We start from the raw sequence: 18,413 nt of genomic DNA, 5'->3' as shown, positions 1-18,413 counted from the left end.
TGTTTTAATTGCATGTTTTCTTCTGACTTCAGGGACTAGTTCCCTTTGAAAATATTGCCTTATCGTACTTTGTCAAAATGATTAACTGATTTACAGCATCCAAGAAAATATTTACGAGGGGACGCTTCTCACGACAGGTGCACTCGCGCCTGATTTTTAAAGACAGAAAATGAAGTGCTGCATTTCAGTAGCCACTTCTATTGTAATCGAATTCCACATGTGACGGTGCTTGTTGTTATTGTACTTTTTCTTTTTAAATTATTTGTGTATTGCACAGCTATAGTGTTGTGTAATTGTAGTCGCGTCTTGTTTAGTGTTCAGTTAGGAAACCTAAAACGAAAGCAGACGACTGTATCGAAATCCCCCAAATGTTGGAAATGATAGAGAGATTCAACCAGCCCAGGCAAAACATATATCCAAAAGTTAGTGACGCACTTGGCCTATGCGGTGATATGGTCACATGTTGTGATACAAGTGTCGTGTGCGCGGTCAAAACAATGTAAACGGAAAGCGAAAGGCGCGACAGACACACCCCATAACCTGGGGAATAAAAACCAAGCGCCTGCTTCAGAAGAAAGACTAAACGACGCACCACTTGTTGAGTTACAGAAATTACAGAAGTTACAGAAATGAAGGAAGTTCTGGTGATATTTTTGGTCATTCTGATCCATGGCAATGACGGTAAATATGACTTTAGTCCGTAAACAATTATAATACACGCGTGTAACCTTTTCAGCGAACTTAAATATAAGGATGTTTAATCAAACTGCTCTACTGACGGTTTGGACAGCCACAATCCTTTTTTCAGTGATACATTACAGCAAACCTAGATAGGCTTAAAAAGATAAAAAGAATACTGTATACAGCATAAGCAAATATTGTTGAACTTCAACGTAAGGGTAGAATATATATGCACAATAAGATGACAACGCTAAGGTTTCCAGATAAAATGTAATTAGTCTATACAATATAAATTCCTGGTATCTGCTCTACATTTAACTATGAGGCTGATAAAATGCTATTGCTGTTTAGTCTCAATCTCATATGAATGTGAAACACTGACTTCACTGTAGCCAGTGTGACGCAGTGTTGTTTTCGTTAGTTTTTGTTTAGGCTTTACTGAACAATAAAGCCTTTTGTTGTATAGTGTAACCTTTTTCTGCTATGTTTTTTTGCCCTTAAGTTCTGGCACAATTCCAGCATTAACAGGACATAGTTGTCTCTGGAAATGTGTTTCAGTAGTCTCCGCCGACATTACCAGCATAGGTTAACACACACATGTTTTTGCAGGCTTATATGTCTAAGAGTGCGCGCCAATAGGCTACTCCGTTTCACATGGCACGTGACACGTTCTTCTGTAATTAGTAAGTTAATATATGTGCTTCTTCCTTGTTCCATTAGGAGGCCTTTACGTTCGGGGACCGAGCAAGCCGGTTCTGGAGAATGCTGAGGTCATCCTGGAGTGCATGAGCACAGATCCTGGGGTTGATCTGAGCCAGGTTCACCTGAGGAAGCTCACGGTATGACGACAGCTCGCTCACAGCTCTCCACTGGTTTACTTGGGTTCACTTTCGGCTGTTAAAGCGTTTGTGTGAGAAATAAAAAGTGCTATACAACATTATCCAGTACCGTCCATCCAATAACATCCAGAAAATGTTGATACAATGTTGGTACAAATCTATTTGTCGCCACAACAACATATGCTATCATATTTTATAGTACAGGCGGCAATTCAGATGGACTAATCTTTGAAAGTTGTTTTGTAACCTATACCAAGGTGATATTCAATGAAGCCAATGGTGAAATGCATTGTTCCTCAGGTGGCCCTTGATATGCGTACTGATAACTAGTTGAAAACACATGACTCTTATCTGCATATTCATTTTTTCTTTCCGCTCCCGCCACTAGAATCAAGGTCGCTGGCGTTACGTAATACCGGACAGGTCTGACACAAACTACCAGCCACTCCACAGGACGACTATACCTAGCATGATGCCATTCTGGAGTGGTGTCTACGCCTGCGTCTCCAACAATGCTTCCACGCCAGACAACTCTTCCCAGGCCCTTACCCTGAATATGTTTCGTAAGTCCTGCCAGGAACACAGCAAACAATGCAAAACATATGCAAAACACCCCCACATATTTTAAATTTTGAATATGAGTAGGACTCTGAGAGATCACCAGGGGAATTTGAGGCAACCAGGATGTGGTTATGTCATTCAATTTCCTCATTCTTTGTTGTTTTTGGATTTGTCTGTGGATTGTTTGGGTTTGTGGAGAGCAAAACTCAGTAAAAGTATCCCCTGTCCTTCCAAACCCTGCTACCTTTTACAGTGCCAGGTGGAGAAAGAGAATCTCTCGATGTGGACACAACTTCCCTCCCAGCAGAGAACCGGACCAACACGTTTTCAGGTAATCACCAGCCTTGGTAGGTAACAGTCAGGAATGCTCTGCAGCTACGGAAAGCACCATGCAACAGCAGCGAATTATAAATGTCAAAAGCCGGCCTGTAAGGTTTGTTTGAGGATATACGGAGAGCACATCCTGTAAACAATGTTACTGCTCCACTTATACAACCAACCCACCCCCCACGTCCTCTCAGTGGCTGTTCAATCGAACCACAGAGCTATTTGATAGACTGGGGGATGGGGGATCAATGACCGCCAATGATTGGATGGGACTATGGCAATTAGGAGAGCCAGAGTTAGAGGGAGACACTGCAGGAGCAGTCCGAACATAGCATCTCTCTCTCGATGCAGGTCAAAAAGCCCCCTTTTATTCACACACAACCCCCCAAACGCACACCCCTTCAAGAAAGGGGTTATTAATTTATTGAAATACACTCAAGTAATATCTTGAGTTGTTTTTGGTATTCAGAAATGAGATGTTGGTGAAGGTCGTGATCTCAAGAAATGATGCAGAAAAATAGATGCATACGAACTACAAATATCTGTATGTGTGTTTATAATATATATAAAACCCTATCCCTATCCACACACACACACACACACACACACACACACACACACACACACACACACACACACACACACACACACACACCACACCACACCACACCACACCACACCACAACACACACACACACACACACACAGTTCAGAGCTTAACTAAGAAAGTCATTTTTATAAATAATAATAATGCTTTCCGACTCTTGGTCCATCAGTCATGAAGAGCCCGACCATCTACCCCCAGGGGAGGGGCAGCCAGCTCCTGGGCTCCCTGAGGAGGCTAAGCATCCTGGAGGTGCTCCCGGGGGAGGATGTGGTGATGGACTGCTCCATGAGGGGTCATCACGGGAGGAGACCGCACTTCTACTGGAGCAAAGAGGTAAGATGAAATCCTTCACTAAAGACCGGGAATCCCAGGGACCTCACGATACGATATAACAATGGTTTTTGAGTGCCAACACGATATGTACAGCGATTCTAGGAAAATTGTGATTTTTTTTTTCAAGGAATGCAATTAAGTGGTGTGTCATTGCAATGGCAATTCTGTGGTGACAAACACACTCACTTCCTCTCTCGCCCACTCACTCACAAAGGGAGACCTTTTTTTTTTTTCGCGGTTGTTATTTTTTTCCTTTTTCTTTTAATGGAGAAAAACCTCTGCATTTCCCTGTCTTGTGTGCTGGGTCTTCAATCTCACACCAAACTTTCTTGTCCAACCTTTCTGTGTTGGTGTGTCCTCTGTATTCAAGCAGATGGTTGGCTTGAGCTCGGTAGTTAGCTGAAGGAGACCACTTACACAGTATTAATAGTGGAATGAGGTTTAGACGAGAGCCAGTCAACCTGAAAACAATTGTGTGGATATGTTCTCAATGATTTATCTGACGTTTTGGTTAATCGTCATTGAATCATTCAACTGCGGCTGTTCCCTAAACGTAAGCAAACACTTGCTCTGGGGAAATTAAGACTGCGGCTTAAAAAGTCACAACGGGCATTTGGAATAATAATTTGATGAGTGATTAGTTATACCGCCACCCTGTGGTAAAAAGAGAACATTACATCGTATCCATGGCCTCAGCAGCGCTATCAATTGTAATGGCCACTAGTGTGAATTATTTGGCACAAAACCATAGCCTATAGCCATAGCATGTGGAAAGAATAAAGACAAAATTGACAGTGTGCCATGCACCTTTTGTTATTCACCCTGATGACTCAAGTTAACTACTGATACGTCAGTTCATTGAAGGAATGTATCAAACTTTATGACTGCCCAACTGTCCATTGCCCTCTTAGGCAATGTCTTTGTGATGTAGTGCCTTCATAAGGGGCAAAGTAATGGTCTTTCTTGAACATGAAGTTTCTTCACTTACTAGCCACTCAATAAATCTGCCAGTCCAACACACACACTCACACAATCTGTGTGAGTGTGTGTGTGTGTGTGTGTGTGTGTGTGTGTGTGTGTGTGTGTGTGTGATAGCCTGCACCTGCCTGTGTGTGCCCTCCTACTATTTTACAGTCTATAATAGATTTCCGAATCTCCGTTATTTCCCCCTTGCACTTTAAAGATGGACAGTACTTCCTATCAGGACCCACACTAGAGACACACACCGATTCCCCCCCCCCCCCTCCAGTCCCTCCCGATAATGACAACACCCTGCAGCCAGAGAGGCACTTTGCATCGGGAGCCAGTGGATTTGCATACAAAATGCCGCTCTGGCCAGACCTGGCCTTTATGGGAAATCCTCTTAATTCTGAACCATTCAAATTGAAATGGACTTTCTTGGCAGGAGCTGCAGCTCCCAGGCGCCAAATCATTTTCACGGTGTAATGTCTTTTTTTCACCCTCTCCTCCAAACACAGAAAACAAAAAACAAAAACAAATGAACAAGTAGGTCCTCCTCCTTGCTTCCTCCTTTTTTTGTAGTTAATCTTTTTTTTCCCCTCTCCCCCGATCCTTGCGTCCGTCCTATTATTTGTTGTCTCCCATGTCGAGCTCCATCCCATAATTGTGCTGCTATTTCTGAGTCAACAATACCTCGCGCTCCCCAGCCGTCTCATTACGTGTTGTGTTAACAGTGCGCCGCTGCCGCACGACTCCCTGCTAATGACGGTGTTATCTGGGTTATTGACTCATGCTGATGTAACGTTCGGTCTATGGGATTATGCCCAGGTAAATACATTTCTGCTCGGACTCTAGGGTTCTTCGCCCATGCAACCACTTTTGTGTGTGTGTGTGTGTGTGTGTGCGTGTGTGTGTGTGTACCTGTGCGCTTTCACGTGTGACACACTTTTCCCTATTTCTCTGCCGCTCATTCTGTTACTCTCATCCCCTCCTTCGTGCCATGCTTTTACGATGCTTCCTTAGCTGCTGTTCCCCCAGGTGAGTACAATAGGCTTCATTTGGCACAAATTGTAACACTTCCAGGCCGTGCGCAGATTAGCTGAAAAATCTCCAGAGCTTCTCCTGCTCTTTTTTTGTGGCAGTCTCTAACTGTGGTGTCCGTCTCGGTGTGTGTGTCTCTGTGTGGCTGCCCAGGGTGAGGACTGGATGCTGGATTCCCCTCAGCTGACCTTGAGGAGCGTGCAGGCGGGTGATGGAGGGCTGTACCGGTGCACAGCCACGGACCCCGCCGAGAGGGCTCTCAGAAGCAGCCAGGTCATCAGCATCGACGTCCTGCCCGGTACGTACCACTGCATGGGAACGGGCCATAGGAGGCAGGGAAAGTCGTGCATGTAGTACAAGTGTCCGCTGCACTATAAGGGACGCACGCACATTTCAAAAGGGATTGTGTTTTCTTTGCAAACACTTTCATTGCGAGCGACTTGCAGTCAAGTACATGTCGTTAAAGAGACAGGGGTTGGTCTACCTTCTCATGGATTCCCACAGGTAGAGTGCAGGCATGTGGTTTCAAATCCTCAGTGGCAGCTGATTACATGACAGACGTTTGTCTGTTTGGATCAAAACCCATGCCAGATGAGAGCGGATACGTATATATATTTTACATAACAACAACAAATAAACATACAAAAGCAATCCAGAGAGAAGTGGTTCAATATCTATGTCGAAAATGTGTACGTTTCAGTTCAAAAGAGGACATGGACCGGACATTATAAAGCTTTTATTCACGGTCTGAATAGACCAAATGCCCACATTTTACTGCACTTTACACATAATCCCAGACGGGCAAAGAATCCCTTTGAAAATGCCAAGTAGGCTATAAGAGCGGCTAAAGTAACGGCAGATATGACAGCTTGACCAAGGCCATGTTCGCACTACACCGACTAAATATCACAAAACTCTGTCCTCAGCCGAGGAAATGGGCGTCTTACTGCAGACACAAGGCGTCAACCGACAAAGAATTGTTTGTTTTTATATTTTTCTAAACGTAGAAAGCGATAGGAAGCTGTTGATTTACTTACTCATTCAGCCTATTACTTTTAACAGCAGAAGATATCTATTATCCTACAGGATGAATTACATTTTTTATGTTGAATCAGAATCGTTGAAAATAATCAATCACTCTGGAGGCAAATGGAAAACGCAGAGCAGCAAAACAAACCTTCCAGAACATTAGCAGTACACTCTGTGTGTACCTTGAGTGGTTGGTCTCCGCGCAAGATACAAAACAAGTGCAATTAATGTTCTTAATGACCTGTATTGCATTGGATAAAAGACTGGCAAAAGACTAAATAGTAAATGGTAACCAAACTCTATAGAAATTCTATACAGTTATCCATTTGGGCAGCTTGCCAGATGTCAAGCTTGTACTCGAATGGGGAATGAATTCCATTACAACATAACTGCTAATCCGCTCCTTGTCACTCCATCCATCCTCATCAGCCGTCGGTGACCTGCGGATTTACAAAGACGCCGCGCTGTCACCTAGCGTGATGCACCCGCCTGCCGATGGCGCTGCCTCTAATTACACAGCCTCTAAAAAGGCTATTAAGACAACCGGATGCGTTATTTATTATGGTGAACATTTCTTCGTCTGGTACGTGCAGTGATTAAGTCATCGGCGCGCTCCACTGGACCACTAGGATGCACGCCTGGGGGCACACGCACCGATTAGGAAATCAGGAACATCGAGGGTCTTGAATGAACAGCCACTTACTTGCTTGGGAGTTATTGCATGAGCAAATGTTGAACTGTGCTCCGTGCTCCTTCTGTGCGGTGGCCCCCCTGATAAGTAGTCAGGCGAGCTCTACCGGGCGGTTGAACCGGGACGGAGGCCTGGCTGTTTGTGGACCAAAACAGACCTGCTGGTGTGGTATACGACAGCATAACCTGTATTTGATGTGGATCTTGTTGCTTTAAATGCGTAGGCAAGTTTTGTGATTCATGAATGATTTATTAAAACCTTTTTGAAATGTTGTTGCAATACAGAAAGTAGCGGGAAGCAGCATAACAGAATTTGTGTTTTGTTTATTCTGTGCTCTGGGTAAAAGTTCTTCACTCCGGAGTCTCAGCTCATAAACATATTTTCCTTGTGTGTTGTTTTTCAGTTTTTTATCGTTTTGTTGTCCTGTTGTGTTGCCGATTGTGTGCGTGTGATTCCCCCTCCCTCGGAGAGCCGTTCCTGCCTCTGAACTATGCCTTTTAACAGCCGGATCCAAATCCCTTACGCAGGCTTCGTACTGAATTTTACTGTTGTTTGGTCAGCAGAAACAAGAGCCAAGGGCAACCTTCACAACATATCCAGTCGGATCAGACGCACAGCCAGATCATTTCACTCCCTCTGAGTGGAACCTCAACAATACCACCTTTCTCCTGATAAATGCGTGCTTTTCACAGTATGAACCTGGTCCTTTGTGTCCACAGAGGGCTCCTCCTGGTACAGGACCACCAACGGGTGCGTCCTGCTGATGACGGCGGCGGTGGCCTCTCTCCTGGTGCTGATGCTGACCGTGAGCGTGTTCCTGTTCCGCACGGCCCAGCGCGCCAAGCAGGCCAAGGGACCCATGTGAGAACACCCTGCAACCGCATCTTCATAATGTTGTGTTCACGACCATTCACGTCTACTAGCTTAAAGTGATACGTCGCGATAGCGTCACCGTCAACAGTTACACTGGCCATTTGTTACGGGATATGACAGATGATGTATGATTTATGATGATGTGAATGAGGATTTATAACTTTACTTGAATCTTGAATTTTACAATGAATCTTTGAATAATTTAGTGCTTTTTACATACAATTCAAGGTTTTTTTGTGCGTCCCGATGCTCGGCGAGCGTGTGTTACGTGCCCGTGTGACTGGGTGTGTTGTGCGTGTGTGTTATGCATGTGGGTGTTGTGTGTGCGTGTTATGCATCTTTGATTGTTTGTTTTTTTATTTGCGCTTTATCTGCACTTACGTCCTTGTTTTGCCCTCCTTTAGTCCAGCTCTCATTCTGTAGCTTGGTCTATATGCGCATATTATATGGCTATTGCTTTAATTTTTCTCTTTGACTGCAGTTATGGTACCAAGGCCCTTTCTTTAAAGTGTGGGAATGTGTTTGTGTGTATGTTCATATGCCTCTTATATATATATTTCTATGTGTGTGTATGTGTGTGTTCCGCTTTTGTGCCTGTATATTTTTTTGCTTTGAAAAATAATCCTTAATGTTTGCATACATAACATTAGGCATTGTGTTTATGTATACGCATACGTGCTTTACTGTGTGCATGTGTGAATCTGGCTTTATTTGCAATGGCCTATTGTGCACATCTGTGGACCCATGCTCTTTTGAAGTTTTAAAGCATAATAGGGCAGAATAATCACCAGCCACACAGTGCCGTCTCTCTTCGTGGTGCTCGCCCCCTCCACCATGTTGTTTACCTCCCCGACCCCGCCCCCGCCCCCCTACCTCTTTATAATCCACTCTGGTTTTGTACAGTTTCCACACTTAGACCGCTGCCTTGACTAATGGCACCGGGGTCATTTCTGTGCGGATCGGAATATTATGCACATGTCAGCCAAAGACCAATGCCAGGGAATGTTAATGAGCAGTGTGACCCCTTGCTCATTAACCTCGTCAGTGCATGGGGAAAAGGCGTGCCGTCAACTCTCAAAAATTGAAAACTAACACAGGGCCCTTTGGCCATGAGAGTTTGCCCAGTTCACCTTTTTGTCTGCTTTTTTGCACACACCAGGGTCGTGTTTTGGTTTTCCTGATGTTTTTGTCTACGCGTGGATGTTTCTGTTGTCTAAAAATGTGTGCCAGAGTAGAGCGAGGTCTGTTAAAGCAAGCTGCATGTTGTAAAAACACACAGAGATGTCTCAGACTTCACACACTGCTTAAGAAATTCCTGCACGCCAGCAACAAAAAACGTTTTCGAGATGCCGACTTTCATATCACGGACAGAAGATGACTAGTTTGCAGTCTATAATTTCTCCACAGTCCACATATACTTTTCCCAGCACCCGCTGTGGGCTGCTGGGAGGTTAATTGTGCAAAAACACTCATCTTCTGATTTTATCTCTTTCTCTCTCTCTCTTCAGCGATGACCATTCCCAGAAGAAACCCATCTACAAGGGAAGTGCAGAGTCCCTGCCTGCCTCCCTCAGCGGTGACACTCAACCACTGGTTTGAGCACCACCAGGCAGGAGGAGCAGGTGAAGGAGGTGGAGGAGGTGGAGGGGGAGGCGGAGGAGGAGAAGGAGAAGGAGGTAGAGGCTAGGGAGGAGGTGGAGGAAGAGGAGGAGGGGGAGGCGGAGGAGGGGGAAGATGGAAGACGGCACAGTATACGGCTTTGGGCTCTCTAGATGGGGGTAGTAGGGATTAAGAAGAAGGTTTAAATGGTTATGGATGGTTATGGATGGTTGGGCTGGGAGCGCGGTGGGGGAGAATGTAGACCAGAGACACCGTGGAGGGAGCCAAAAATCGAACCCCAGTAACGAGATGGGTGTTGAAGACAGGAGAATAGAAGGAATGATTGTGATAGGGACCCCCATACCCCCCCCCCCCCCCCCCCCCACACACATGCCTTCCCTCACTTCCTCTCTCTGGCCCAGCCTTAGGGGGAGGCTGCGAAATGTGTTTGGAGCAAAAAGTGGGCAATTTTCTCTTCATTGATTCTGCAACCCACTAAATGGAGAGCCGCGCTTTTGGGTAAAAGGGGATGGAGCTTGGGCACTGAATGGGCTGAGAGAAGTCCATAAGCTATTTTCCTGTAACCTTGAAAGGGGAAAGCACTCTATAGCACTTTTTTTACAGCTTTGAGCTTTTTTAATGATGATACACTCTTCAACGGAAATTAAGGCTTGGTGTATGATGTAAGCAATGCTGATTTTTCTGATTTCTTGAAGTTAATGCCGACACACCTTAAATAACGGCTACATTGATATTTCTATCCAGATTTGCGTAAATTTACACTATATATATTTTTCTATCTGTACTTGTGTGAAATGACATAGAACAAAATCAACCTTTCATTTACGAATGGATGTGAACATTAAAGAGTTTGAGAAGATACTGGTCTCTGTACTCATCTCTATGCCACTCATTAAGCTAGCTAATAAATGGTGAAGAGGCTGCGGCTGCGAAACATGTAAATGCCCATGCACACTTGGTTGCACTTTAGTTTCATTCCACATTCTCTATTTTGTTTACCACTCTCCTCTCCTAATAAACATACTCTCCCTCCAACCTAGAGAGATATTTGCTATCAGCCGTACCGGGACCCTTGTTCAGACTACCCAACAGAAAGTCGCAGTATATACGAAATACAAAACACAGACACGAGGAGGAATGGAAAAAGTCAGTTAACCTTGACCATCAATTCCTTTTAAGTGCAGACAAGGTTGAACAAGGCGGCTCTGCTTGGGACTGCACTCTCCACTGGTCCCTGCTTCCTCGACTTCAAATCCTCACCTAGAATTACAACTTCATTTTTTTTTAATTTTCCCCTCTGTTGCCTTATAACCCTCCACTCCATGCCGGAGCGCCATCACTCATTACCATAAACGTGCCCGTAACGGTGTGAATTTCATTAGGCTCTTGTGTTGAAGTTATGTCAGGTTTTATACGCCGTTATTATCAGTGTGTGGTTGACCATGGGCCGCCGTTAATAACGAGCGAGGCGGCGGTTTACGGTGACATCCTCCATTAACGTGTGCATGGGCCGCGGAGCACAGCCAGGATAATGTTATTAAACTGATTATTCAAGTCCTCTCCCCGGCTCCCTGCGTCGCCCGCCGTCCTTTGTCAAGGCTTATTTTTTTACTTTTTTTAACAGACTGCTTGCGTCTCGCCGGCTACTCCACAAACCTTTTTGGGGGATTATTTTACGGCCCCCCATCAACACCAAAGGAAATACACAACAGTGCGCAACGGGAGCCTAAAAAGAGTTTTTAAATAAAGGTCACGCATCGACGAAAGAAATGCAATTTGGTGATTTTAAAATGGCCTCTGCATGCGAAATGCCACTGAGCACCATTTGACTGTGGCCTTTGAGTCAGTCATGGGTGAAAGGCTGTGCGCTCCTCCATGGACATTGAGCAAAAAAGAAAGGGGGTTCAGCATGTTGTTGGCCATGACAAGGAGCTAAAAGAAGATATGCCACTAGAGTTATTCATCCACAGTGGAATGAAGGACGGAGGACGTGTATATTTTCGAAAGTGACCCTTTGACCTGATGCATGCTGTACTGAATAAACAGCTCCAGTATAGTGTAGCATCATCGCCAAGAATCGACTTAGACTGGAGAAAAAGGGAAAGGGAAAATGATTAACATTTGACCTTTGTTAACGTTGGTAAAATGTTAACATTTCATGACATTGGTATCCACTTACCTACCATTGAAAACATACAAAAAGTACCAGATATTCAGTGACCCTCGTTTTAAGTATGAAACTGCATTTTTTACCTCCTGCTCACTTGCATTCTATGCAATTGGCCCCAATATGTACTTGTTGAAATTGTTGGATAGCATGAAAATGATTCTGCTTTGCTTTTTGGATACCATAGCCTCCTGTCAGCAAGCTGGTCTGAAGATGATTACAGGGAAACAAGCATCTAGCTAATCGTTACGTTGCTTTCAAGGGTTGTCCGGTATTACGTGGGGCGTGGTGCCATCAGCAGGGGACCTGCCCATGTTTCCACCATCAATCATCCTACTTGCTTTCGATAGACCGTGTTCTCATATCAAGACTTCTATTTTCCCCAAAACTTTACTTTTGTATTAAAATACAACAGACCAATTCATTAGCAGTTTGATTAGTGTCATAAAATATTTAGAAATTCGGTCCTGAAACGAGATTTATATTTTGGTCGTAGGCTTAAATTGTAATTGATCGTACTTAAAATTCATCCTCAAAACTTGGTCATTAAATATTGGTGAGCATTCGGTTTCCATGGATCCAATGGCGGGTAAGGGGATATTAAGCCAACCATGCCAAATGGGTGAAATAACCGTCCAATCATTTCATTCCGCCCAAATAAAATTAAGAATTGCCTAACTGTTTGTCTACCTTCCTACCTGTCTGTCTGTGTACCTGCCTGTCTGTCTTCCTACCTGTCTGTCTGCCTGTCTGTCTGTCTGTCTGTCTGTCTGTCTGTCTGTCTGTCTGTCTGTCTTCCTACCTATCTACCTGCGCGCAATCGGCCCGTGCACTAATAACGCATGACCAGAGTCTGCGTAATCTTCTGGCCTTTTCTATTGCCGAGTGAGCTCATGCCCCGCTCATTTGCATTCCCATTACTAGTTTAACCGCACCAAGCTGCGCTGGGTCGAGTCCCCGATGGACAATCTCCGGAGTCGGGTCAGGGCGGAGCAGCCCCGCCTCCCAGCGGGCTGAGGTGACGTCAGCCCCTGCTTGCTGCTGGGGCAATACGTTGTCACTCAGATTGTGTTATAATATAATATAATATAATATAATATAATATAATATAATATAATATAATATAAAACAGTAATATAGACCTATAAAAATCCAAGAACTGTGCACGCATCTCGCGAGGACTTTTTTCATTTAGATAGGCCCACTTTCCAAATCTAGTCCACGATGGCGGGTTTCTCCAATGGCCTAGGCTTCCCCATCCTTAAGTAGTAGCCTAGGCCTACATTTCTTCAGTGGCCAGTGTACAACAAGGATTTGAGCTACTATTCTGCGATCTGATTCAGATTGCTAATATAAAGTAGGCTATATAAAGCTAACAAAGCTGGAGTGGTTTCCCCAAAACGCTGAGTTGCCAGGGACTGGGAGAGACCAGGGGTGGACAAGAATTCTCTCCACGTTGTTCACGTCACGGTCACTTGGGTGTGTGTATACTCATATCGCATATGTTGTGTCAAAGGGCTAAACATGAGCGAGTGAGGAACCGCGGGAAAAGCAGGTGTTGGTCCCCTCATTACGCTCCGACGACACCCCATCTGGTCGCGAGACGCACGGCTACCGCTGCCTTGGCGTCAACAGGGAAAAACTTGTACGGCGGCTCGCTAGGGGACCGGGGAACGGAGGGGGGATCTGGAGGTACACACGACAGACATGGTTCAGGTTATCCCTCTGCAATGAGGTGTTCATACCGTTGTGATGTTGATATAAGACATGTTAAACAAGTTGGCCTATACCTACATTCGTTTTAAGGCAGAACAGAAAAATGGCTTGCAATTAGGATACTTCAGCGTCACTGATTGAAGCGGGTATATAGGCCTAACTTCCCGTGCCTTGTTATATTCCGTGTTATCCATAGGGGTCGCTGCAGATACAGATTCACAAAGAAAAGTGCCCGGTTTCACTGAAGTCCATGGAACGAAGGAAATAAATAAGCATTGAAATGAAGCAGTTTTTTTGTATTGAACTAGCTCTCTGACAGATTTGTGTCCTCAGCCAGATATCAACTTTAAGACAACCTCATGTAGAAATACGCAGCACACGTCGGATGAGCATCACCTGGTAGTTCCACGCCGTTCATGTTAACCGAATATTGACAAAAGTCCTGGTGCTGCTGCACTAAAGTACAACACAACTGCTCTTCAATGTGAAGGAAAGAGACTGTTGTCATACATTGAGTAGGATAAATAATCACCAGGAGGGGATTGAACTGTCTTTGAAAATACAATTAACCAGTCACTTTCTTTTTATAAACAAATGTTGGATTTAACAAAATCCCAATTTTCAGCTAATCTAATTAATAGCAACCAAATTAGTAATTTGCCCTGAAAAAGACGTTGGTGATCAATCACATTTAGTGCGAATTGATTTCAGTTAAATGCAAGATGCTACCCCCTCTTCTTTGCTCATCTCCTGTAAACGAACCCTAAACTCCGCCCCTATCCGCAATCTGTACACCCCTCCACCTGCTCCGGCTTCCTACCATTGGCCAGTAGGAACGGTGTCCCGCCCTTGGTTTTGAATATATTTACATTGTAAAGTAACCAAGAATAACCGGACGAGTCGTTACCAAATCCAGACACTTTGAAGACAGGAAAAAAAGTGTTAGCGGTGGTGGTGGAAGTGTGTATGTGTGCGTGTGTGTGTGTGAAGGTGCATTACTATGCGAAGAAGCGCTGCAGCTCTTCCCCAACAGACGACTGGTAAACAAGCACACGCTGTAGGCGCTGCTGGCGAGTGGACCTCCGGGTTCATGTCACTTTGATTTCATTTCTCCAAGGAAGAGGAATACAAAACAGGAAGATAACAAGAGGGGGAATATCAACGATGGCTTTCGCGACCGTTTGGAACTACTGCGTCCCTCTCGCGATCCTGACCATCGCGTATCTCGTGCGCACCGGTAAGACCAGATGGACCGATGTATGATGTGTGTGGTGTGGATGAAAGGAGTGTCACCTATGTGTGTTGGTTGTGTCCGCGCGCCATACAAGTTGGAAGTCCTAAAGGCAACTGGTCCGACGTAAAAAAATAAAAATAAATGCGCACCGCGGGCTGTTCCTTGATTTGACATGTCTCCCTGTCACTACTCTGGGTTTTACCGGGAAGCCGTCGCAAGCAGCGAGCACGCAGTGCACGTGCTGTGATTCGGTACTGGTTGTAAAATTGTCACTGTCAATGTTTGAAATAATTGCCAACCTCATAATGTAGACTACAACAAACAATCGGCTTTACCTATAACACCATCGGAAACCCCCGTGAGTCAATGTGGAATGTATGGAATAAGTGCACCGGGGTAATACCCTTCATTATACGACGAAAAGAAACCGAAAGCAGTCTACTCTCTCACTTTTAAATGTCACTGACTTGATATCCACGCTGTTTCTTAATCCGAGAGCTTCTTGGTGATTCGTTCTGTTGTTGGCGGAATAATGTCTGGGTTGTTGTGTGTGTGTGTTGCGGGACAAACGCTGCCGTAGCCCAGAGTCCTCTAGCGGGCTGCGGTGGGGTCCTACCGTCACCACAGCTCATAACGTATGCCCGCAGTGGACTCCAAGGATGTATTGTTGGTTGTTAACCACGGTCAGTCGTCTTCATATGGTCCCACAGTTTGGTAACATCTTCGCATCAACTGTAATAGCACATAAGTATGTTGAAACAATGCATTACAAAAACAATACCATATAAACAATGTAACACAGGCTATAGGCGCGTGCTCCCGCATGTGTGTCTGTGTGAGCGCGAGCGCGCGTATCCATGTTTGCGCGCGCTGTTTGTAGGTCTGCACGCCAGCGTCTGTGTCGGTGTGCGCGTTTGTGTGTGTGTGCGTGCGTGTGTGTGTGTGTGTGTGTGTGTGTGTGTGTGTGTGTGTGTGTGTGTGTGTGTGTGTGTGTGTGTGTGTGTGTGTGTGTGTGTGTGTGTGTGGCGTGTCAACTGGGACAGTCCCACAGTGTTCCACTGCTCCCATAGGGACATTATATTTCACGCCCACCACCCTCATAATAAGTGCATCTGCTGCAGAAAGAGGGATTTGGATTAAAACATGCCACGCTTGCGGATAACTTGCTCTTTCTTCCTTTCCCCCCTAACTCTACGACTACTGCTGTTGCCCCCCTGCTGCTCCTCCTCTGTTGATCCGTCCCGGAGGATGGCGGCGCCAAATAATAATAATAAAAAAGGCACATTTGCATCTTTCAAACCTTCAGTGCTTCTGACAAATGCGTGGTTTTCCTGCGATACGGCCGTGGCAGCTCAGCTCAGTGCGTGCCTCTGGGCCGTTGTTTAATTGCCTGGGGCGGTGAAGGGGTTAAATGGTGGCCGGGTAGCGTCCCTGGTAGACCTGGAATGGTGACGTTGACCGTACAGAAATGGCGATGCGGTGTACGCTGTACTCCCCCAGTGGCCCCTAGCCCTCCACTGATGCGGCCCACTTCACTATAGCCTATTGATCTGTGTGTGTTTGGGTTTTAGTGTTTTTGTGCGCGCGTGTGTGCGTTTTTGGTTGTGCGCCTGTGTTTTTGTGCGTGTGCATGCGCGAGCTTGTGTTTTTGTATATGTGCGCTTGTGTTATTTTGTGCGTGCGCGTGCGCGTGCACGTGTTTATGTTTGTGTGTGTGTTTTTTTTGTTGTGTGAATGTGTTCTTGGGTCAAGTGGAAGAACATTCATATGCATGAGTGTGTGGGCGTTTATGTTTCCAAGTATACAGTCCAGTGTGTGTGTGTTCGTGTGGGTGTGTGTGCGTGCTTGTGTGTGTGAGATGCGCGTGTGCCCGGCTGCTTATGGCGCTATAGAGTTTTGCCTGAGCTGCAGGCAGCCTCTGTTGGGGGCTGCTGGCTGATCACTGCCATTAATCTATCCACTGACAGGGGCTGGGAGAGATGGGGGGAGGGGACTGGTGCTGGTGCTGGGGGCGGGGGTGGGGGTGTGTGGAGGGGGGGGGGGGGGGGGTAGCACCAGGCAGGTGGGAGGGAGGGAGGGAGAAAGAAAGGAAGGGAGGAAGCAGCATAGAGATGGACAGTATCCAAATGTCCTGCAGAACACACACACACACACACACACACACACACACACACACACACACATGCGCACACGTACACACGCACGCACGCACACATATCGAGCCGCCAAGGTACAATTTATTTCAAACCAAAACAACATGCCTGGATCCTGTCCTTCGATTAAATTGATTATTTTTTTATTGCAACCGGAAAAAAGCAAGAAAATAGGAGAAGAAAATAAGGGTAGGAGAAGCAGAGAAGGACGGACAGAGAGGTCGTAAAGAGGGAGGCCTTTGTTAGCATGCCAGGGTAGAGAGAGACAGACTGCTTGATTGGGTGGATGGATGGATGACTGGACAGCTAGATTGAAAGAGAGCAGTAAAGATTGAAAGACTACTATGGACTTGCCGGCACTTTATCGAAAGAGATAGAGGGGAAGGCACCGGTACGTCGGGCGGGAGGAGGAGAAAGGGGGGAGGGCTGAGGGAGGGATGGAGGCAGCAGAGTAGAGATGGAGGGAGGAAGAAAGAGAGGATAGAAGGGAGGAATATTGAGGGTGAACCAACGTTCACCGGGGGTCTTTTTGGGAGGTGGGGGGGGGGCTGGTCTGTGCAGCTCGTGGCTCAACTGGCATCCCTCCTGTAGTTCCTGAGGCTGCGTCCTCCATGGCTAGCCACCGCTAACGGCTAGCTCCCCCCCCATCATTCACCTCTCCCACCCTCATCCCTTCGGCCTATAGTACTAGTGAACTTAATGTGTGTTTGACTGGAATCTCGGCCGTGAGTTTATTTGAAGGTGCGCCATGAGGTCCTCGGCTGTGGCTGGGAAACAGCGGTAACTGCTGGCCTGACCGGTGGGAGGAAATATGAATACCAAATACGGATGGAGTGTATGTGCAGGCTCTCTCTCTCTCTCTCTCTCTCTCTCTCTCTCTCTCTCTCTCTCTCTCTCTCTCTCTCTCTCTCTCTCTCTCTCTCTCGCTCCTTCCCTTTGTTCTCATCTTTCTTTAGGCTCACCCTCTCTCTCTTGACACACACACACACACACACACACAGGCACGCGCTGTTTATAAATCAATGTCGCTGTGTGTCACAGGAGGGAGACCTACCATGCAAACACAAACAACAGGGGAGGCGCTGTGCATGTGAAGATTCCAAATGAGGACACACACACACACACACACACACACACACACACACACACACACACACACACACACACACACACACACACACACACACACACACACACACTGGGGTACTTCCTGGTATTTTAGTTTGCATTATGGTTTGATTCACCATTAACACACCAAGCACATATTGGTTGACTTTTCCCACATGAAAACACTTTTGTTTTCTTGTAATTATGTTTGGTTAAGTCAAAGATGATGTGTGCATAGCTGTGTTACGACCGCCTGTATCATAACCCCACATGCTTGGACAGGAAGTACAAATTCTTCGGATGGCGACCATTGAGCACTTATGCGGGGGAGTTGTCAAACAGTCACCCGGATTAGCCGACAGCCGTGACAGGTGAGACTAAACCGGTCTAATCCAGTGGTCCAGTTTCCCTTCGTGGTAGTTATAAGAGCGTTAGGAAGTGTTGTGACGTTGATTCAGAAAAGTTTCTTCTTTT

The 18,413-nt window shown here is 45.9% G+C and overlaps 1 protein-coding gene across 1 annotated transcript; it reads left to right on the top strand.

The window, feature by feature from the left end:
- The first annotated feature begins 494 nt into the window (after positions 1–494).
- si:ch211-79k12.1 (immunoglobulin domain-containing protein) lies at positions 495–10,423 on the top strand. The gene is made up of 8 exons (XM_030369468.1): positions 495–681; positions 1,402–1,520; positions 1,909–2,083; positions 2,335–2,412; positions 3,185–3,348; positions 5,503–5,647; positions 7,789–7,930; positions 9,451–10,423. Exons 1-8 carry the CDS (start codon positions 630–632, stop codon positions 9,539–9,541), a joined length of 966 nt encoding a protein of 321 aa, XP_030225328.1. The 5' UTR covers positions 495–629; the 3' UTR covers positions 9,542–10,423.
- Positions 10,424–18,413: the final 7,990 nt, after the last annotated feature.

The sequence above is a fragment of the Gadus morhua genome, chromosome 11 (genome assembly GCF_902167405.1).
Source record: "Gadus morhua chromosome 11, gadMor3.0, whole genome shotgun sequence".
Classification (NCBI taxonomy): domain Eukaryota; kingdom Metazoa; phylum Chordata; class Actinopteri; order Gadiformes; family Gadidae; genus Gadus; species Gadus morhua.
This window is presented reverse-complemented; position numbering and strand designations above follow the sequence as displayed.